Here is a 23,253-nt window from a genome sequence, read left to right on the forward strand (position 1 = left end):
TAACACCAGCCAGGTGGCAGTGCCGTGCATGCGCACTAACTCCACCCACACACAACTCATTTACAAAGAATGCACCGCACCACCCCCAACTGGACCTGAGGTGAGGGGGCCTGATTAAATTATTCTATTTTCCAATACTCTTTTTTTTTTCTTTCCCCCCGTGACTGGTAAGGGGAACGCAACCCCTTGGTGTGGTGTCGCCCACACCGCGCTCAACCAGCGAGCACACACACCGGCCAGTCCTATATAGGATCCGAACCTGTGGCGGGAGCACCACTACGCTCCCAGCGCTGCACTCTCCCGAGTGCGCCACGGGCTCGGCCCAATTTTTTTTTTTTTTTTTTTTTTTTGTCTTGTCCTTTTTGCGACCGGCTGCACCGCGCTCAGCCACTGAGTGCATCACACCAGCCATCCCTATATAGGATCCGAACCCGCAGCAGGAGCACCGCTGCGCTCCCAGCGCCGCACTCTCCTGAGTGCACCACGGGCTCGGCCCTTTTTTTTTTTTTTAAAGAAAGAAATATATACATTCAGATATAGAGGAAAAAGATACTGATAGTAGCATTCTGGACCATTTTTGTTTTTTTTCTTATTTTTCTAACATTGCCCAGTTTTTTATTGTCAACCTGCCTGCCTTCTGGAAAAAGAAATATATATATATATGTATATATATAAATATACATTCACACACACATATATATGCATACACACCTTACTGAAATGATATAATACATAAACCAAAATCAGCATAAATTGGTGAGCTTTTGTCTTAAATCTTTGGTTTTTAATGGCTTCTTCAAAGTCTGTCATTTTGTAATTTTTCCAGATGGGCAGCAAATTTGGGAGATGGAAGCCACGGTGGATAAGGACAAGAGCCAGCCCGTAAGCACACAGATGAGATGACTGTCCCCAGCTGATGCTCAGGAACCCCTGTCATACTTTCTTTCCTTGGTGATCTTTCTCCTTCCTTCTTTCCTTCCTTTATCAAAGTCCCCCAGTATTTTGGACCTCACAGGTACTCAAATCCATGTTGAGTTGACCAGTGAATTAAACATTTATTGAGCAGCAGGCCCTCTGATTTGTTACTGTGACATCTTAATATACTTTGGTAGAGAACCTTTCATTGCTGCTGCTGAAAAGTTAAATCTCCCTCAAATCCGATTTCTCTTGTAAACATAGGGACCATGTCAAGACTCCCATTAGATGGGCTGACTGAACGTGCTTAGGGTCTAGGTAGGAAATTAGACATTGTCGTAGTTAAGTTCATGACAACTCCTTTTTTCTAGAACATGCTTTTTGTTGAGATCCCTGAGTATCGGAACAAGCACATCCGCACGTCCGTGAAGGTGAACTTTTATGTCATCAATGGGAAAAGAAAACGAAGTCAGCCTCAGCACTTCACCTACCACCCAGGTGAGGAGTGTGCTCTGATGGTCCCTTTGGTATTGAGAGGCAGCACAGGCATGGGGCTCAGGACTCCTGAGGTGTGTTCCCAGCTGGGTGACCTTGGGTAGGTGACTTAACCTCTCTGAGCCTCAGTTTCCTCATCTGTCAGATGGCACGTTACTTATACGCGTTAAAGAAATCAAATGCACATAAAATACTTAGCACAGTGCACAGTCAGCTGATGTCCATGGTGTTAGCTATGATTGTTATTAATATTTTCCTTCGGGGGCTGGGAGGAAGGCACGTGTAAACAGGTATGACAGGAAGTTGCTAAACAGTTGACTCCTGTTCCTGTCTTAGATTTGATCGTGACGGGGATAGAAGGTGAATATGCCCTGAAACCTGCAGAATCTTTAGTTGACCCCACAGTGGGTAGTCACTGTGGGCAAATGGAGTCACTGGGTGGATAACCAGGCCAGGAGGTCTCCTTCCCACAAAGTTCCACAGTCCCAGAAAGGATGATGAGTGCCATTTTCATTCATTTGTCCAGAAAATATTCAAGTGCCAGGCACTGTTCTTGGCTTGTAGACACAGCAGTAGACAAAACATGAAAAATTACTGCCCATGTGTAACTGACATTCTAATGGAGGAGATTCAGATAATAGGTAATATTGGTATTACTGATATGTTAGATTACAATAAGGGCTGCAGAAAAAGTGAACAGGAATAGCTAGGGGTAGGTGTAATTTTAAATTTAAAAATGCTTCTCTGAGCCCTCCCTTGGGAAATAGGCTACAAACTTCCCAGGCCGAAAAAGACCTGCTAGCCACCTTTCCAAGACTGGAAACCTGTAATCTGAGAATATCACCCAGGGTGTAATTTCCATCCAATGACAATTTCACATGGAGCGTCTTGGCTACAGGCAGCACTAAACCGAGAGGATGTCCTGGTAGCCTGGCCTTGGCGGGCTTGGCTTTGGTGAAGTGTGTCAACAGGTTTGTGTTGGCCCCTGTGAGCGCACCACTGTCCTGGGACTGATGTCACATCTGTCAAGACCAGTGGTCACATCAACCAGGCCTAACAGGACACAAAACTATGGGAGGGCCCTAGACTGCAGCTCAATGACCCCTTTTAACATAGAGGTTTCAATTATGTTTTACGGCTCTCTCTTCTCTCATTTGTGGTAACGTGGCCTCCCTGGGCCCAGCCTTGGCACTCACTGGACCCAGTGTAGCCTGTCTGTATTCTCAGTCCCCCAGTGGGGCCAGGGACCAAGATGATGGCCTTCAAATGGCATCTTGAGAAACGATTTCTGTGGTTGGAGTCAGAGCTGCTGAACCTCCCTGCCGCCTCTAACCCCCAATACTCAGAGGACACCGCCCCATCACCACCACCACACACACACTTGGTTACAGTCCTGTCACCAATTCATTTACTCTAGTGAAAAGAAAATTGATTCCTCAACTCCTGGGGCTGGTTTTGCTTTAGTAACCATGTTGGAGGGGGGCCAGTTCTGGTGATGGGCACTGGGCGGGGAGAAAGGAACGGTGACAGCGACTACACGAATAGTAGTGATAGTAGTCATAGCAGTAAGGTAATTGTAGCAGCAGCAGCAAGCATTGAGCACTTACTGTGTGCCAGCCGCTGTGCTAAGTGCTTTGCACACGCGTCTTATTTAATCCTCCCAACAACCTCACGGGGTAGTCATGATTGTTGCCACCAGGTAACAACAGATGGAGAAACTGAGGCCTGAGCCAGCAGGTCACATTCTCCCCAGAGTCCTACAGAACTGAGAAGGGTGACAGTCACTATTTGGTCATTCCTTTGTCCAGAAAATATCTGTGTGCCAGTTAAGTTACAGGTGCTGTTTTGGGCCCAAAGGACCCAGCACAGAATAAAACAGACAAAAGTCCCTCCTTGGAGGAGCTGATGTACTGGGGAGGAGGGGGATTTTGATAATAAATAAGCACATAAAATAAATGCAGTGTTTCCATGGTGATAAGTGGTATGAAGGAAAATGAGCAGGGACAGGGGGCAGGACCTGCTGGGGAATGAGGGGAGTGGAGGTGTAATCTTAGCATTCTTCTCTGAGCTCCTGCCCTGGGAAAGTAGGCTGTAACAACCCAGGGCTGAGTCAGACCTACCAGCCAACTTTTCAATACTGGGAAAACCTATAATTTGAGATCATGGCTAGGGTAAAATTTCCAGCCTAAGATAATTGCACAGGGAGCCTCTTGCCCAAGGCTGATAAGTGACAGAGTCCACTGCTTGGTCCCACTCATGCGGACTCCGAAAGCCACATTGCCATGAGTCAGACCTACCAGCCAACTTTTCAATACTGGGAAAACCTATAATTTGAGATCATGGCTAGGGTAAAATTTCCAGCCTAAGATAATTGCACAGGGAGCCTCTTGCCCAAGGCTGATAAGTGACAGAGTCCACTGCTTGGTCCCACTCATGCGGACTCCCAAAGCCACATTGCCAACCTCTGTCCACTAATCCTCTGTGCATACCTGCGGCTCAACACAACGGGTGCACCATGTACTTCTCTCTCCTCGCAGTCCCAGCCATCAAGACGGAGCCCACCGACGAGTATGACCCCACTCTGATCTGCAGCCCCACCCACGGAGGCCTGGGGAGCCAGCCTTATTACCCCCAGCACCCAATGGTGGCCGAGTCTCCCTCCTGCCTCGTGGCTACCATGGCTCCCTGTCAGCAATTCCTCTCAGGGCTCTCATCCCCTGATGCCCGCTACCAGCAGCAAAACCCAGCAGCTGTCCTCTATCAGCGGAGCAAGAGCCTAAGCCCCAGCCTGCTGGGCTATCAGCAGCCGGCCCTCATGGCTGCCCCCCTGTCCCTGGCAGATGCCCACCGTTCTGTGCTGGTGCACGCTGGCTCCCAGGGCCAGAGCTCGGCCCTGTTCCACCCCTCTCCCACCAACCAGCAGGCCTCGCCGGTCATCCACTACTCACCCACCAACCAGCAGCTGCGCTGTGGAAGCCACCAGGAGTTCCAGCACATCATGTACTGCGAGAATTTCGCACCCAGCACTGCCAGGCCCGGCCCGCCCCCTGTCAGTCAAGGTCAGAGGCTAAGCCCAGGTTCCTACCCCACCGTCATCCAGCAGCAAAATGCCACAAGCCAAAGAGCTGCCAAAAACGGACCCCCAGTCAGTGACCAAAAGGAAGTATTACCCCCAGGAGTGACAATTAAACAGGAGCAGAATTTGGACCAGACCTACTTGGATGATGGTAAGATGCTTGATTTTCTCATTTCCATAAAGGTGATGCCTGAAGCATCTCCCGCTCCCCAGAAAGTTCACTATATGGCCTAGGTATATTCCTAGGCTGCATAGTGTCCCCATTTTAACTTATGCAGATTGAATAAGATGACCTTTAAAGCCTCCCCCAGGTCTGTGCAAGAATCATTGCCCAGAAGGAGTTTCTGGGGTGGCTGGCAAGAGTTTTGGATGCCCCCCTATAGCCACCCCAATAGAAAAGGCAACTGAGGGCAGTTTTGGCCACAGGAGCATCCCCTAGGTCACGAAGTGGGTCCGTTTAACTGCTTCCACTCTCTTTCCAATTGCCAAATTTAGATCGAGGACAGGAAAACAGAAAGGAAGGAAAGCTAACCCCCTTTTATTCCTGTAGAGAAAAATCCCACTCTATAGCCCTTCTTTGTGTATTCAGGGGAGGGAGGTGGAGAAAAGCGAAGAAGAAAGCTTATTGAAAGTGGCCCTGTTGGCGTGGAGCATGAATGGGGGCTCGCAGGCAGACTGCGGGCGTCTCTCTGCCATGTGCGGGTGGGACAAGAAGCACATTGATGGGAGGGAAGCCTTGGGTTCCGCTGTGGGAAGTTGGGTTCCCAGCTGATGGGTCTGCGGGGCCAAGGAAGGGATGCAGAGGAGGCTTTGTGTGAGCCTCTAGGTGCCCGAGTTTGCTGGCAGGGGGCCCGGCAGAGGGTGGTCTCGTTGGAGCAGCTGAGATACAGCGTTCGCCTGGAATCTCAGGGAGGAAGGGCCAGTTGTGCTGGTAAGATCACCTGGGAGTGGCAAGGTGCAGCTGAGGGACAGAGGGTGGGGCAGGCGGAGCAGCCTTCCCATGGGGGTGCCGGAAAGAGGAAAACAGGTGGTTGGAGTTTCTTAATAGGAGAAGAAAAACCTAAATCACCGGCTGCCACCCCCAGCTCCAGCCTCACATTTTATAGGCAGTAGCATCAGATATACCCTGAAACTGCAATTATTTAGGAAAATTAACTCTCAGGAACCCAGCCAAGGAACAGGAAGTAAGGCAAAAAGCTTCAAACAGCCACAGTGGTTTTCACAAAGACCAGGTACTAAATTGCAGATGCTGCAGTGACAGGGTACCCTTTGGTTCTTACTCAGAGACTTTTACTTTACACGAAGTCTTGTCGAGCCAGCTTTTCTAGGGGTTCTATGACTTCTAGCAGTTTCCATGCCCTGTCTCTAGTACAGCTGTCAATCAAAAATATCCCTTACACTCATCAAGCAAAGATCTCTGGGGCCGCTTACTGTAGATCATACTGCCCACGTGCTTTACAAGGCCAAGCTCATAGTGTTGCTGCATTCATAATTAATCTTTCTGATCCTGAGTAATCAGACGCCAGTTGAGCTGGGGTCACTGTGCTCTGTTTGGAAAGGTAAATGGGGGTGCCATCCATCCTTCTTTGAATGATTAACATCCAAAATGGTTAAGATAAAGTTTTGGTGCTTATTTTAAAGGAGGTTATCATGGAGAGAATCCAACTCACGCAGAGTGCCTGATAGTAGCGGATCAATGAAACATGGCTGTAACTGGACTGGCAATGAGGTGCTTTATAAATAAATGAGTGCCTGAGCAGGGCTAGATCATTTCCCCCAGCTGACTCTGTCCCCAGGGTTAGTTTGGTCTTTGGAGCGAGAAATGCGCTGTCCCCTCCCATCCCGTCCCTCATCCCACATTAAAGATGAATGACAAATGCCTCTGTTAGGGAACCGCTAACTGCCAAGGGCCTGGGGTAGTATCTGATCCATAGACACATTTGCTGTTCTCACAGAGAAAGTAGCTGAGCGTGGAGACCCTTTGGGGCCTCCTGAGGCATCTTTCTGAACACAGGCAGGACCAAAGTCACTGTGAGAGTGAACTCCCTGCAGGTCAACGGGAGTCGACTCTGAGGATGTCTCAGAGGACTGAGTGTGGTGAAATTCCTTCTGCTGAGGGAGCCTTTTCTTACATATGTTGTGCACGACCCCGCCCATGGGATTTTAGGAGGCATTTTCTGAAGGATGGTTCTATGGCTTGAAAAGGTTAAAAAAAAAGAAAGAAAAACAACTGTGTTAAAGTTTTTACAAATGTGTTTGCGGGACTTATCAGAGCCTCCAATGTGCTAGTGGACATTAAAAATCTCTGAAACGAGGGGTGTAGCCCTTCTCGAAATGACTTGATCACAGACAGCGGAGTGCATCCCACCCTCCAGGGGGCACTGTTCACGTTACTGTACCCCTCGAGAATGGAGCCCCAGAGGTGTACAACACGGCAGACCTGAACCCATCCCCTCCCCCTCAGTTGGCAGAAATAACCTCAGGAAAACTCAGAGTTCTGAAGCCCAGCACTGCCCCCTCCCATGGGCCATATTCAGGCTTCTCAATTATTGGGCTTCGCATACCTGGGCTAGAGCATGACGAGGGAGTAGAATAATTTCTGCCCGCATGGCCTCCAAACAGCAGTGGTGTGCTGCTGGTTAGTGTTCAGTGCTCGACTGGCCTGTCCCCAAGGCTCTGCCCAACCCAGGGCCCTCCAGTGTGAGGTCTCCTTGTGGCCCGTTGTGCCCAGTGGTGAGGGCCACGCTGCAGCCTGGGAAGGTGTGGGTGCAGTTTTGTCTCCCAATTGCTGGATGTCAGAGCCTCCTAACAGAGCCTTCTGGTCTATGCATCCATGGGACATTTACACACATGCCACCGTCGGCTCTGTGGATGTGACATTCGGACTTCTTGGTTAGTTGTTCCGTGTTTGTTTCTGATACATGAACTGGGGTCATTTCTCTGCTGTTTGGTTGGGAGACATCCTAGGTTTTAAAGATCTCTTTCTGTCCCTTTCGTTTATTGTTCAAAGGGGGTCTCTCCCACACAGTACGTATTTGGCTGCACAAAGCACATGTAAATTCCAGAGTAATGTGCTTCCGGTGTGGGGGCATTTCTGATTTGCCATTTATTTGCCTTGGGATTTTGCCAAAGGAGGCTTTGCTTGGAAACTTCGTGAGAGCTTGGTGCATGTGTTTTGAGGGTTGAGGGAAGGTTCTGCAGCTAGAAGAGGAAGCGATGGGCATGGGGCCTCCATCTGCAGCACTTTGAAGCTGGCCCCACCTGTCCCCTGGGGTCCAGGGCAGCCCGGCGTTGGTTATCTCTTCCTGCACGTTGGCTGGTGACCCAGTGTCTCGTCTGGGCCCCCATCCCAGCCCCATCCTGGAGCTTCTGCTCCTCACCCCGACTCCTCCCAGCCTGCATTCCTGCACACAGACGCTGGCTGTCTGGACCCCGTTCTTACTTGGAACTCCAACGTGCTGTTTCTGCTTTCTCCACTCCAAAGATGTGCGATGTTTTCAAAAAGTCTCTGAAATAGCAAAATAAGTGATATTCCAGGACACAGTGTTCACCGCCCCCCCACCCCGTGTTCCTCCACTGACCACAGATCAGGAACTTTCTTACAGTTCTTTGGAAATAAATGATTTACACATTGTCACCTGTTTTCTCTGTGCTCTCTTGTCCCCCTTCTGTGACTAGTCTCTTGCTCTAAAGCCCAGGCTGTACCTGGGGAGCAACAGCACCTCCTAGCAGTAGGAGATCCTGTGGCCAAATTCTTCCTCCCTCCACCCTTCTCTCCTCCCAACCCTCTGTGCCCTGAACCCTTCCACCTCTTTGTCCTTGACCCTTGACCTCTCTTTCCTTAACCCTTCTTTCCTCCCTCACTAACCTCTCTCCCAAAGGTCTTTATTGGCTGCCTACTTTGTGCCATGCACTGCTCTGGGACTTAGGGATACATTAGTGAGCAAATCAGACAAAATCCTTGCTCTCATGGGGTAAACTTTCTGGATATTAGCACGTGAGATAATAACTAAGCTAGGGAGTTTCGACAGCGATAAAAGCCATGAAGGAAGGTTTGCACAAAGTTAGGAGCTCGAGGGTGGCTGGATGGGGTGCCTTTGGCCCCTGCAGACTGAGTGGATGCAAAGGCCACTCTGGAGAGGTGGCCTTTGGGGTCAGAGCCAGTACTGGGAAGATCTGGGGGAAAAGTGTTTCAGGGAGAGGGAACGGCATGTGGCAAAGGCTATGAGGTCAGAGAAGAGGACTAGCATTGGTGAGTTTTCAGCAGCAGTGCAGTGTGATTTGACTTTTTGAAAAGATCACTGTGGCTGACTTTGAAAAATGGACTATGGGGAGGCAAGAGTTAGAAGGAGGGAGACAAGTCAATTTGATGTTTTTAGGAACAAAAGGTTTACTTTTAGACAAAGCCAGCTGTGAAAAGAGTGAAGCCGGGGTAGTAACGTGATGGGCGGGGTGGTGGATCGTACAGAAGGTGACCTTATGCGTTCTTTCACTAGGGTAATTGGAATTGTCAAAATTATTATGTGATCAGTACACAAGGAGTTCTTACTTCTTAAAATGAAATGAAGGGCAGCTGCATGTTTTGCCACCCAGGAAACAGGCAGGCGGGAGAGACATTGGGGAAGGTAGACCCAGATGTGACTTTGACCAGGTACCCTTGTTGACACAGAGCCATGTTAATGCCACAGCTTAACTGGGGGCTCGGAGGTCATCGGGCCATCTCACCACCAAATCTACCACAGCGCTTGTGGTAGTGAACTCACCCGGCAGCCTCAAGACACGGTCACAGATGAGAGGACCAGGGCAGGGATGTGTCCTTGGACTCAAAGGAGATCTTTGACCCCATTCATGAAATGTCCCGGGGAGAAAGGATGTAGCCTAGTAATGGCTGGAGCCCCTGCCAGTGGCTTGCCAGGACAACAGATGGGGTGTGTGGGTGGGTGGGTGGGGGGTGTATGAGAGAGTGTTTAGAAAGAGCACAAATCCATCTGCTCATTTTTAAATCTACGTCTGCTCTATTCTTCATATGAAGTACTTGAAATATATTGATTGAATGAATTTGAATATTTCTTTTTGTACTTAAATATTGAAATATGTGCACATTCAGAAATCAGTAGAATACCCTGTATATTTCACAAGTGGGTCACCCACATAATTACCACCTGGATCATGACAGAATCTCAGAAGCCTCCAAATGTCCTTCCGTTCCTTCCACAAAGGTGACTACAGAGATTCGTTTTGCCATTTTGTGCAAACAAGAGAGTGTTTAGAAAGAGCACAAATCCATCTGCTCATTTTTAAATCTACGTCTGCTCTATTCTTCATATGAAGTACTTGAAATATATTGATTGAATGAATTTGAATATTTCTTTTTGTACTTAAATATTGAAATATGTGCACATTCAGAAATCAGTAGAATACCCTGTATATTTCACAAGTGGGTCACCCACATAATTACCACCTGGATCATGACAGAATCTCAGAAGCCTCCAAATGTCCTTCCGTTCCTTCCACAAAGGTGACTACAGAGATTCGTTTTGCCATTTTGTGCAAACAAGTCATATGGTAGTACTCTTTTGTGTCTGGCTTCTTTCTGTCCCTGGCGAGGTTGTGAGATTTGTCCATAATGTTGAGTGTAGTCGAGGTTCATTTGTTTGTGTTGTGGTGGATTATTCCATTGATGGAATATCCTACAATCTTTTATGCATGTTTCTGCTGATGGACATTTGGGTTGTTTCCAGTTTTATGAATAAAACTTTATGAACTATTTGTTTGGTGCCCACACAAAAACATTTCTGTTGAGTTTGTGGTCAGGAGTGGAGCCCCTCCCAGACAGTTTTCCAATTGCTTTGTTTATACACCCAAGGCAGTGCACAGGAGTTGTATGAAGTAGTTTTAACTGTAGTTCATATTATATCTTCTGAACATGGGTCCAGCCCCCACTTCCAACGCATGTGTCTAGTTACGAGGGATCTGAGAGGCCAGACTCAGGGGGAGCAAGATGTTTGGGTGTCACCCGCTCCAACCCCTGCTTGGGCCAGCTACTTAAACTCTGAGCCTCCGTTTTCTCACCCGTGAAAGATACCTCTCCCACTCATACTCCCAAACTGCTAAAGATGCATTAAAAGCTGAACTTGGAGTTGCCAGCAAAGGACATACGGCTCATAAAAGATGTTCAACAATTGATATATTTACATCCTTAATAAAAATCATGATGACAACAATCGGCCTGCTTATCATGAAGTTTCTTGTAGTGCCTTCTACAGTCTTACCTTTATTTTGGCCACTTAAACACTTTGGCCTTCTTTATTTAACAAGAAAGAACCGATCTGGAACTCTCAGTGACTGGTTTTGGGGCAGCAAAGAGGCAGTCTAGGAGTTCTGTTCACCTCGGGGCAAAAACAATCCCAAGCATCCCTTCGAACATGAAGGTCGCACGGCAGAGCCACTTGGGGCATTTGGAAGAGCTGACCCCACCACTTCCATGTGGAATCCTCTATGGAGCAACTGCTGGGGACAGCTAGTGGCACGGAGCAGAGGTTCAGGCCAGCTGCATAGACGTGAATGACGCGGTGGCTGCTGTGATGCATTTTCTTTTCTCTCTCTGCTCTTGTTTTCATCTTCCCTCTGCCGTGTTCCCAGTTCTCAGTATTTACTCAGAATGTCGCCATCAGACAGAGGACGCTAGCTGACTGTGTGGCCTAGGGCTAGTTATGAGCCTCCTTGTGCCTCTGTTTCCCCATCTATAAAATGGAGATGATCTTAGTTCCTCTGTCCTAGGGCTCTGCTGAGAATGAAATGGGTTAATGCACATTATTTGCTTTGTGCTTGGCACAAAGGAATCCTTGATAAATGGTAGCTGCTGTTTTTATTTGTTTGTGAATTTAATGCCTTGTCTTCTTGTAGGACATAGTTCAACTTTTAAAAATACATTGGTATAGGAGAAAAACAATTGGTAATTCTGGTCTTTGGAGATGGGATCACTCACTCTTATGCCCTGTGTCTTCCATGTGGGTAGAACTGTGGGTTTTAGTGGTGGGGACTCCCTCCCCCAGCTTCCTCCGGGGACCTCAGGATGCTTATTTGCACAAGGGGATGGTGCCCTTGCCCACTGAGAACTTAAATTAGTTCATCCCTTGCTGTGGGCTCCCTGGTGGAGTGTGGGCCAGTGGCCAAGTTTGCGAGTTGTGCCATTGACAGAGGGGCCAAGGGCATCCTTTGAAAAGGCTCCTTACCCAGAAGCTGCATGTGCCAGTGCATGAGAAGCAGGCAGGGAAGAATGAACAGAGAGACACACCCTCTGAAAAACAGGAAGTGAGGAAAGGAACCAAGGGATGAAAAAGCATTCTGTAAGTGGCCCCGCTTTGTTGGGTAGGGTGGGGCTCTTTCACTGGGGCCACTCAGGGCCCACGGCAAACCTGTGCTTAAGCAGCTCCTAGGGGGTGAGGTGTGTGAAGCCCTGGAGAGCCTGGCTGCCACTGAAGGCTGCCGTGTGCCCACCATCATATTATTCCCTGAGGGCTGGGTCTCTGGGTGCTGACGGAGGTGAAGCCAGGGCTTCTCATCTTCTGATGAGACCCAGGCAAGGTGGTTGCCTGGCTGAGCGGCCCAGAGGCCATGGGCACCTAGAGAGGCCAATTCAGGTGTCTTTGTTTGGGGCTACCAAAAACCACTAGAAACCACCAACACCAAGTTTAATTCACACGTCCATTTGTGCCAGGTCCCTGCTGAGGGCTTATGCCAGCATTCTTTTTACGTTCATTTAAAAATATACACGTCCATTTGTGCCAGGTCCCTGCTGAGGGCTTGTGCCAGGTCCCTGCTGAGGGCTTATGCCAGCATTCTTTTTACGTTCATTTAAAAATATATTTAAAATGTATTTTATAAAGGCAATATGTGCATACGTTTGGGAAAAAAACTATAAAAAGATATCCAGCAGAAGTCTTGTTCCCATTTCTGCTCTGACCTCTGATATTAGTTTTTCTCTAGCCTTCTAGAACATTATTTCTCAACCTTTTTTTCTCATTATAGCCAACTCCCCAACACCCAGGCCTTTTTAGACAATTTCTTTTTCTAATCACCACCCCCATGAAATGTCAGTACCATAGATGTACTGTATATCTGTTTATGTACAAAGTCCCTTTGCAGAGCCACAAAGCATTGTAATATGTAAGATTTTTTCATCCCTTTCTCCTCCCAAGACTAATTTTTACCCCCTTAAGGGCAGTCATCTACATTGAGAATGCATGTTTTAGAGTTTCTTTATGTAATCATAAGCAGATGCAAATACATATTCTTATTTTCCCCCTTTCTTCTATAAAAGGTAGCAAAATATACACTCAGGTCCCCTGTGGATGGGAACTTTGATATCACTTGCTATTATGAACAGATTGTCATATACACTCATCATGCAAAAAAATGGGGGGCCCTTCTCAGAAATGAGATTGCTGGTCCCAGGGTCCAGCCTTGGTTCTAGGCCTGCTGGGTTATAGACTTTCTGTGGTTGTCCTGCCTGGCTTTCAATTGGGTCCCACTACCTCACTCTTCTGAAACCCTGGGCGAATCACTTAAGGTAATGATCCCCAACTCTCAAGTTATTTAAGAACAGAAATGGGAGCATCGTTTAAAGCACTTTAACCAGTACCCAGTATGCATGGTAAGCACTCAGTAGTTGGTAATGTACTTTTCCTCCACCCTCACCACCCCCAGCAATCTCATCACCTCATCATCAGTTCTGGCCATACAGGTAGTAGAGGCAAAGCTGCTCTTTGAAGAAGAGCGTGAAGCTGACTCTTAGCCTGAACTCTTATTATCCTGTCTGGTTACCTCTTGTTAATTCAGCAGAGGATAGTTAGAATCTCATTAGAAAATTCCAAAGCCTAAAAAACTGTGCTTGCCTCTAGTTGTGCCCACAAAATTTGCAAGAGCTGGGGGGAGAGGGAGGAGGGAGGGAGGTTTTGGTGAGGGGACACAATAACTAACTACATTGTATATTGACAAAAAAAAAAAATTTGCAAGAGCTGCTGTTTGAAGATCACTTAATTGAGCGAGCAGCAGGTCAGTGTCCCTCTCCCAGGAGGGTAAATATCGTGTAGGTATCTGCCCCAGTGCATCTCTATTTTGCCCCTCTTGATGTTCCCTTCCTCCCCTCCTAAGAACCTCAAATATACACCTGTGCCGCTTAGTTGTTCTTTTATCCCAAATGATGTGTACTTTGTATTACTGGTTTATGTAAGAGCTACCCTCCAGCCGACTCCAGACCCAGAAATGCTCAGCCATCTTTAATGAAATTCTGCAAAGCAGATGTTTCCAAAGGAATGTACGCTTTCGTTTGGAGGTCAAAAGCCACCAAACCACAAGAAAGTTCATTCCCAGACTTGCTGTCCACTCGGCCCACATTCCAGAGCAGCATCTGACCCACAACGAGCAGACAGCTCCAGTAAAGAGGACCAGGAAAGACATCATCCAGTGTCATTCGACGGCCTCACAGTCCTCCACCAGAACCAGTGCTTTTGATTATTTTGAGTCATTGTTGCTGCATTTGGTTTTCACCTCCCGGTGAGGCTGTTCTCTCGTGGTAGCAAGCGAATCCCTGGTGAAGAAGGAGGTATAAGGTGCTCAGGTTAGCAAGATTTATGAGTAGGCGAGCACTTAAAATTTCAAAGGCCTTCTCTGTACTTTCATTCTTACTAGAATGCAGTGCAGAGGTGCTAAGACTCCCTCCCCTGCCTCAGTGAGCATGGTGTGCTGGATATGCCAGAGAATGTGCTCATCTCACAGTGTGCGGCAACTTGGGGTGATCGTCTTTGGCAGCATCCCACCCAGGGCCACAGGCTGGGCTGGGTCTTCCTCATCCCAGGCCACAACCCAAGATAATCCCAAATTGTGTTATATTAAAAAATATATATAGGCATTCCCAATGTCACCTCTAGTTGTAGTTTGTTTCTCTCTAGAAAAGTAGAACTTGAAAAGCAGTTATTTGAGGCTATAAACTAGGTGGGTGGCAGTTAATCAAAACTTATTTTGTGTACTAGATTTTTCTCTGTACTCCCTACCTCCTCCCCCATCAAGAAACCTATTTTGGATAAATGAGAAAGTTTGTTTTCCCAGGGGACGGGGACACACACACACACACACACACACACACACACACACACACACACTTCTGTTTTATGAAGTAGCCGTAGAACGGACACACACACACACACACACACACACACACACACACACTTCTGTTTTATGAAGTAGCCGTAGTTTTACTCCATTCTATAGAATTGAGATTTGGGTGCATTTTATTTTTTGTTGCCTTTAGTTGTAATTTTGGACTCTCTTCTTGCTCCAGGACCTATTCAGCTTTATTTAGCACCAGTTTTCTTTTCCTTTCAACCTTTTAGAAAAAAAAAAAAAAAAGGAGTGGCTTTGTTCTTGGGGAATGATGAAACCATTTATCTGGCTCTTCTCCACTGCATTTTTGACACTTTAATTTTTTACCGATTTGGGGATCTGGTCAAGTCGAGAGTGTGTCTATAAAGGGAGGGCTGGGCCTGTTTTGCTCATCCACGGTGTAAGAAATCCTTTTCTAGGTGCAGTCAGAGACAAACTGAAGGTTGAGTTTGAAGGAGTCTGTTCCAGTCCTCAGCAACGGATCCTGCCATTTTCGGGTTTGGGGATGACATCTGTCTCATCCCTTTAAACTGCGATGAAATCAGATCTCTGGCAAGGCAACCAAAGCACAGAGCTCCCTGACCATTTTATGATGAATGTCGAGCACCCCAACTTGGTTTTATGTCAGGATTGTCTGTTGTGAGCAGTTTGGACTTTGAGTCCCAGACATTCTGCAAACCCCAAAATGGGTTTCATATGAAGCCTGTTAGTTCCACTATCCCAGGAAGACTGAAAGGACACTCCCTGGTTCTTAATTTCCAAAACTCTGGACCAAGCGGAGGTTCTGTTGCATAAGCCAATGGTGTGCAAGACGCCTTTGAAACTTTCCGCAGCCGGTTCTTATAGATTTCTGGAAGTTGATGAATTCTCAGCTTTTTGGATGCCTAAAAAAGAATTGACCCAAGATTGATTAAAGCACCCTTTCCACTTTGTACAGATGGATTGAGTTGTGGTCTGCTTTAGCACTTGGAAAAGGGGCGGCCAACTGGTGTTCCATGGGCTGCATTTAGCCTGCAGATATTTTGTTTGGCCCACGTGGTATTTAAAAAATATTTGGATTAGATGCCAACATTGAAAAACCAAGGGATTGCACTTAAAAATACAGATTTCCAGCTTGCCTTAGAAAATTCAAGGATCTGGCCACCTTGGGCCCTTCGTGCTGCATGGTGGCTGCCTGGAGACAAAGCCAAGGCCGACTCTGAGTAGAGACCGCTCCTTCACACAGAGCATGGACTTGCCCTCGTCCACAGTCCTCACCGCTGCCTCTGCTGCCTCTTGTCTCCTGACGATAGGTGGAGTGTTCGTCGTTATCACCCTTATTCTGCTGGTCCCCTTGTACTTGACCAATCTCACTCATTCAAGGTTCTTATCTGGACCCATTAGGCGTTTGAATTGGTGACCCATTAGAGAAGCGCCACTCACATCTGATGCTGCCTAACCCAGGACCTGCACACAGTGGGGGGCTTCGAAAGTGTTAGCGCCCTCTGTCTTTCTTCCCCTTCTTGTGGCTGGGGAAGATTTTTAAACGGGGGCAAGATTTTAAAAGCTTTTTATTACAAAATACTCCAAATATATATAAAAGTAGAGCAGCACAACGTACCCCCATGTACCCACTATTCAGCTTCAATTGCGGTCAACTCATGGCCAATTTGTTTTCTTCTATACCTCCATCTCCTCCATCCTCTATCACCTCCGCTACATAGTGATATTTTGAAGCAACTCCTAGGCATGTATATCATTTCATGCATAAATATTCAGTATGTATCTCTAAAAGAAAAGGACTCTGAAAATACGACACCACTAGCACACACGAAAATTAATACTTCTTTAATAATATCATGAAATATCTAGTGTTTAAACTTCTAGTTGCCTCATAAATATCACAAAAGTTTTTTCTTCTTTTTCTTTTATTATTTTATAGTTTGTTTGCATCAGGATTCATACCAGGCATTGTGAATTGGATGCCTTGGTTTTTAAGTCTGTTTTAATCTAGAGGTTCTTCCTCTGGGTTAGATAGTAAAACACTTTTTTGATTTAGTCATTAGTATTATTTTGTAATTTATATCTTGAAAAAAAAAAGTTATTCTGTGAAGTTTCTCCCAGTCTGGCTTTTGCCAATTACAACCGCATGGTGAGGCTTAGCATGTTCTTCTGTCCTCTGTAGGTCCTTTAAATCGGCAGTCAATTTGAGAGGCTTAATTGATTCAGGTTCAGTTGTTTTGGGCAGGACTGCTTCATAGCTGCCTCTGTCAGGAGGTACATGTTGTCAGGTTGCTTTTCTTTTGGTGATGTGAGTAGCTGTTGGTAGTCAATGCCTAGCTCCTCTAATTCAGTGGTGCATTAATTGAAAGATGGTGATATTCTATTCTAATTCTGCTACCCCTTCCTCTTCTGTTAGCTGGAAAACTTCTATAAAGGGAAACTTCCCTTCATCAACAATGGCAGAATTCATATAGGAAAAGCAGGATGAATGCTTGATTCTTTCCCTTTGTTTACCAGTTTTTCAAAATAATGGGTTGGTTCATTAATATCCTCCAGTGGTGATCAATTAGGGTTATTTGTGTTCTTGGCTTCTTGGTGGGTTTTTTTTGTTTCTTGGTACCATTATGAACTCATGGGTTTAAGCATAATTGATGTTTTAAGATTTTAATGGGCTTTTTTTGTTAGTTCCTTTTGTCCTTATCATTTGATGGATCTAAATAATATGACTTCCTCTCCTTTCTTTCTCTGGCTTACCAATGTGCTCAGATATTTTGAGGCTTCAGGGAAGAAAGAATCCTACATATAAACCAAGGGTTACATCCCCTACATGTGTAAAGGGGAAATCATAAAATAGCTCGTGAATGTGTGCTGGCTGAAATATTCCTTGAAGCAGTATGGAATCTTTAAATGTGATTTAAGAACAGTTAGAGTTTGGAGGGCAGAGGAGGGTTATGTATTAATTAGGATGTAGAGGGCTGCTATAGCCAAACCCAAAGTAACAGTAGCTTTAACAAGATAGATGATTTCTTTCTCATGTACCAGCACAAGCATAAGCAGTCCATGGCTGGTATGTTGGATCCATGGTGCCAGGAACCCAGTCTCTTTCTGTCTTATCACTCTGCCACTCTCAAGGTGGTGTGCTCATCTCCACTGTCTAGGATGGCTGATGGATGGGAAGAGAGGGTGGAAGGAAGAGGAAGGAAGGAATGCCCCTTCCCTTAAGGGAATAACCTGGAAATCACATATATCTCTTCAGCTAATACCTCATTGGCCAGAGCCTCATCATGTGACCCCACTGAACCACAAAGGAGGCTGGGAAATGTAGTTTTTATATTTATGCAATTGTGTGCAGTTAAAACCTGTTACAATGGAAGAGAGGGAGAATGGATTTGGGGTCTTTGTGTAGCATGCATGATCATGATGGGAACTCCAAAAAAAGGTTTGATATTTTGTTTTCTTTAATATTCTTAGGAGTTTCCTCATTTCTTTCACAAATATTTATTGAATGTCTCCTATTTGCCAAGTGCAATTTTTAGGCCCTGGGGACACAGTAGCACATGAAACAGAGTCCCTGCCTTCGTGGAATTTACCTCTCAGTCAGGGAAACAAACTAAATATACGTTATAATGTCAGGTGGTATGGTACTATGAAGAAAGTCTAGAACAGAATGACAGACAAGGTCCTAAATATCCAATTATAGCTGACTTTTTCCAGATTCATGGAGCTCTTCATCTCAGGGTCAGTCCAGGAATCTCAAAACATTTGCTTATGACCTTTTGACCTGAAGCAAGTTTTCTAACCTCAGCACTATTGACATTTTGCACTGGATAATTTTCTGTTGTGGGAGGCTGTCTTGTGCATTGTAAAGTATTTATCACCGTCCCTGGCTTCTACCCACCAGATGCCAGTAGCACCCCCTATTCCCAGTTGTGACAACCAAAAATGTCTCCAGATATTGCCAAGTGTCCCATGGGGGACAGAATTGCACCTAGTGAAGAATCATCATCGGAAGGATTTAGTGGCCAATTCTGGTGGAAGCAACAACTTTATAATGTTGAGTATTGACCAGACCATGTGTGTTTGGTGGGAGGGGTGTCCATTCTAGAAAAGACCTGTTGGTCAATTGAAAGATTCTTAGAACTGTCTGAGTGTGTCAAGCCACCAGCAACTAATGTCTTGCCGTGGCAGAGTACTCTATTGTGCTGTGCCCAGGACAGTGACTTCAGGGTTAGAAGAAGTCAAGGAGCAGTTGTTATCAAAAGAAGCTTGACTTGGAGCCCTTTACCCCTTTCTTGTTTGTGGCCTTGGGTGAGGCATATAAAGTGCCCCACAGATCTCGGGTGGCTGACGTCATGTTGTAGACGCAGCCTCCTTTAGCAGTGGGTGGCAGCTGGCTCCCTTGGGAACTGCTCAGGAGGCATTTTGATTGAACATTTGCCTTCTTGGTTTGCTTCTTGTCAACTAGTGCTCATTCATTCATTCTTTGAGCAGATAGTCACTGAGTACCTACTGCGAGCTGGACTTTGTGCCAGATGCTAACATTTGCCTTCTTGGTTTGCTTCTTGTCAACTAGTGCTCATTCTTTCATTCTTTGAGCAGATAGTCACTGAGTACCTACTGCGAGCTGGACTTTGTGCCAGATGCTGGGACACAGTAGTGACCCCATGGATGGGGTCCTTTCCACTGACAAAGCTGGCTTTGTAGGGGGAAGCTGTTCATAAAAAGTCAACTGATAAAAAATGAGAACTCCAGATGGGGGGAGGACTAATCACTCTGAATAAAATAGACAAGGTGACAATGGGGGAAGAAATAACTTCAGATGGGGTGGTCAGGGACAGCCTCTTTGAGGAGGTGACCTTGGATCTGAGGCCTGAAGGAGGAGGTGAGGGAAGGGAGTTCCAGGCAGAGGAAACAGCAAGCTCAAAGCTTCAGATGGGGTGGTCAGGGACAGCCTCTTTGAGGAGGTGACCTTGGATTTGAGGCCTGAAGGAGGAGGTGAGGGAAGGGAGTTCCAGGCAGAGGAAACAGCAAGCTCAAAGGGCCAGAGCTGGGAAGAAACGTGGCTTGTAAGGAGGACAGAAAGAGGCCTGGCATGGCTGAGAGTCACGATGGGGGACGAGTGAAAGGCAGACTTGGAAGGCAGGCCCGACCATTTAGGGCCTCGTAGGGCCATGAGGTTGGGTTTTATTCTGGGAGAGAAGGGCCTCTGGCAGGTAGAAGGTTGTCGTTTGGGGTGTGTTTGCTAGTCTGGCAAATACAGGAAATAATTATAACAATCCCTCCCACTTAATGAGCACCTTAGGAAGGCAGGGACTAATTATCACCTCTGAATCACAGGTGTGAAAGCAGGCTGAGGAGAAAGAGGCCTGGCCTGAGGAGAGAGGGAGGGATTTGTCTGAGGTCACAAAGCCAGAGGCACAGAGGAGGCGTGGCTGGAGGCATGCATGCACATGTGGGGAAGCAATCTCAAGTCCATTTATGATGAGAATAGAACATTTATCTTGGACCTGTCCCCCCACCCCTCATTGTCTTTTCACTCTCCCCATCTGATGAGATTCCAGAAAATTGGCTTTTGCTCCAGACCCACCAATCCAACTGCCTCCTGGACATCTCCACATGGATACCCTGTAGGAATCCCAGACTCAAGCAGTGCAGAAGTGAACTCATGCCCCTGCCCTGCCGCCCCCCTCTCCCCACTCAGGTCCCATCGTCCCCATCTGTAGGGCTGCCTAAAGATTTGGGGGTGTGGTCTTAGGTGAGTTACTTAATGCCCATGGCCTCAATTACCCCATCTGTAAAATGGGATAATAGCAGTGCTTGAGGTTGTAAGGAAATGGTATATGGAAAGCGAATGTGACAGGGTCAGCCACATAGTAAATACTCTATAGAGAGTAACTATCTTCATCAGTTCAGGGCTGTGGAAATGTCTCGTCTCTGCAGTTGGGACACGTCAACCCATCTTTAACATCTTCTCACCAGTTCCTGGTTCCCACGCAGCCTCTTCTAGATTTGAACAGTCTCTTTACTCCAGAGAGATGTGAAACCCCTTCATGCTGACTTCCTGCTTCAGGGGACTGACAGAGGGGAGCTGAGGGACACTGGGGAGTGGCCCCTCAGCCAGACAGGGTGACACTCAGCCAGACAGGAACTGTCACTGGGCTGGGGTTGGCGCCCTCGCTGGGCTCAGAGGGCAGGTCCTCTGAGGCCCAAGGTCCTGGCCCAGCTCCTCTCTTCTCTCTGGACCTTTACAGAACCAAGCCCTCAGCTATCTCTGTGACTCTCTACTGTTCATCTTTCCTCCTGGACTTTCTGTTTTCTGAACGTCATTTTCTGTGCTTGGTGTAGAACTTGTCCAGACCAGGCCCAATTTTTTCTCCTGTGGGATTGGTAAGAAAGGAAGGAAGGAAGAGATGGGAAGGGAGGTTGGAGAAGTGTAGTGTGGGTGGGTGCCGTTAGTGCACTAGTAGAACCTCTTTTGGAGGGCAGATTGGCAAAATCTCCCCAAATTCGGCATGCACATATCCTTTGACCCAGAGCACCCCACTTGCAGCCACCTATCTTGAGGTGTTCTGGCACATCTGCGGGCTGGGCACCTCGTTCATTCTGTACCACTGCACAGCATTCTCTGGTACAAACCTCTGTGACATCAGGAGCTGCTGGCTTTCCTGGATCACTGGAGACAACTTGAGGCCGCCTATTCAAACACCATAATGAGCCTCATGTCTTCAGGGACCCTGGCCCGGTCCATCTGGACATCCCACTACGTGTGGGATGTTGATGGCAGTCTTGTCGTAGCAGAAGGCTAGAAACAACCTCAATGTCTATTAAGCTACAGTCCCATGAGGGACTACTGAGCAGCTGGGATAGGACACAGGAGACTTTTTCCTGTTTGTGTTTTTATTCTTTTGGATTTTCTTTTCTTCTTTCCCATATGTATGTATTACTTAGGAGAAAATTTTTTAAAAGGAAGAGGCAGATTTCAGGTCCTAGACATGACATTAGAGGGTACTATTTAAAAAATGGGGATTTAGAAACAGAAACCTTTTAGTTCCGCTCCAGGGTATCTCTCCCATCATCTGGATGTGTGGTCGATCATCCTTCTTACCCACCCCTCAGCTTGTTTTTTGGCGGCTGCCAGTATGGGAATCTGAACCCTTGACCTCGGTGTTATGACACTGCTCTCTAACCAACTGAGCTAACCAGTCAGCCTCCCTCCCAGCTTTGAGTGGAGGATAATACATGGCTCTGCTGAGGCTTTCTTGCCCCTGAAACTTTGCCCAGGCCATGACCTCTGCCTGGAATGCCATCCTCTCTCTCCTGTGCTTTTTGAAATCCGGCCAGCATTTCAAGACCCTGACAAGGTTTCCTTTCTCTACAGCGGGACTGTGAGGACTCTGAGGCATCTGAGTCCTGGGATGCATATGATCCCTTTCGTGTTTCCATTTATTTTTTCTCCCTCGCTCAAGTCCGAGTCTCTGAGTAGTGAGGCAGCGGGACTGTGAGGACTCTGAGGCATCTGAGTCCTGGGATGCATATGGTCCCTTTCGTGTTTCCATTTATTTTTTCTCCCTCGCTCAAGTCCGAGTCTCTGAGTAGTGAGGACTAATGTCTCTGCACCCCCCACTGCCCCCTGGCTGACTTTGCCTGTAGTGAGCCCTTGACAACATTTGCTAGTGTCCACCCTTTGCTCAAAGCCCGGCTTGGCTCCAGCCTGCACTTGAGATGCTCACCAAATATTTGTGGAATTGAATGGATATCCAGGAATGAAACGAAGATCATATTACCACCTGGTTTTTAAATGATTTAAAACTATTTGTCATAAAACAACACAATAATAATAGCAGCTAATCCTTAGAGGGCGCTTACTGTTTACCAGGCACTATTCTAAGACTTTACCCCACTAACTCATTTAACCCTCACAACAGCCCCACGAGGCAAATACTGTTATTCTCCCCATCTTACAGATGAGGAAACTAGTGCAGAGAGGTTAAGTAACTGGCCCAAAGTCACACAGCAAGTGAGAAAATTTATAGATGTTCTTTTTCTGGGTTTTTTTGGAAAGATGCTACACATCTCTCTGGGAGTTCAAGAGTGCAAATAAAAAACTGTAGCATCTGCTAACAAGATTCCACAGTATATGAAACCTGAGGAGAGAGAGCCTCTGTCCTGATTCTAGAACCAGGCTTTTATTTCCACTCAGCAGCTTAGGAACCTGTAGAGTGTGCAATGGACTTGACAGAGGCAGATGCTTGGGGGACTCCACAGACCAGGCCCTCAAAAATGTGCTGGCCTCTGGGCCCACTAGGAAATCAATATCTCTCCTCCAGCCAGCAGCACTGCCCAGCGCAGGGCCATCCCGAGGTTGTTGTGACAGCAAAACCAACTGCCATGGAAAGGACTGTGAAACTCCCGGGAGCAGGCCGCCTGTAGGGCGGGGCAGCCGGCTCAGCTGAGCAGGCAGGTCCTCGTGTGTTTCTCCTCCCATTCTCTTGTTATTCTGTTGTGCTTGGCAGAGGCTTGCTTTGGATGCAGAAGCGCTCTTTTTGCAGGGAGACCCACTAGATCACTCCCCCTTTTCATGCTAAGAGGCCGGCCCAGCTGGCACGCAGGCCCCCTATTCC

General features: G+C 47.0%; 1 protein-coding gene and 1 long non-coding RNA gene across 9 annotated transcripts in view; one reads left to right on the plus strand and one right to left on the minus strand.

Moving 5' to 3' along the window:
• Window positions 1–23,253, plus strand: part of NFATC2 (nuclear factor of activated T-cells, cytoplasmic, calcineurin-dependent 2) — a 169,665-nt gene that overhangs the window by 119,708 nt on the left and 26,704 nt on the right. For all 8 annotated transcript variants that reach the window (XM_008582238.1, XM_008582236.1, XM_008582234.1 and 5 more), the window contains exons 7-9: window positions 827–882; window positions 1,287–1,413; window positions 3,948–4,637. In XM_008582238.1, coding sequence (XP_008580460.1) covers window positions 827–882; window positions 1,287–1,413; window positions 3,948–4,637 — 873 coding nt within the window. The remainder of the gene's footprint in view (window positions 1–826; window positions 883–1,286; window positions 1,414–3,947; window positions 4,638–23,253) is intronic.
• LOC103598250 overlaps window positions 13,753–23,253 on the minus strand; it is a 36,916-nt gene continuing 27,415 nt past the window's right edge. Inside the window, exon 2 of the long non-coding RNA XR_551186.1 lies at window positions 13,753–14,078. This is a non-coding gene — a long non-coding RNA (uncharacterized LOC103598250). The remainder of the gene's footprint in view (window positions 14,079–23,253) is intronic.

The sequence above is a fragment of the Galeopterus variegatus genome, unplaced genomic scaffold (genome assembly GCF_000696425.1).
Source record: "Galeopterus variegatus unplaced genomic scaffold, G_variegatus-3.0.2 Scaffold2546, whole genome shotgun sequence".
NCBI classification, from domain to species: Eukaryota; Metazoa; Chordata; class Mammalia; order Dermoptera; family Cynocephalidae; genus Galeopterus; species Galeopterus variegatus.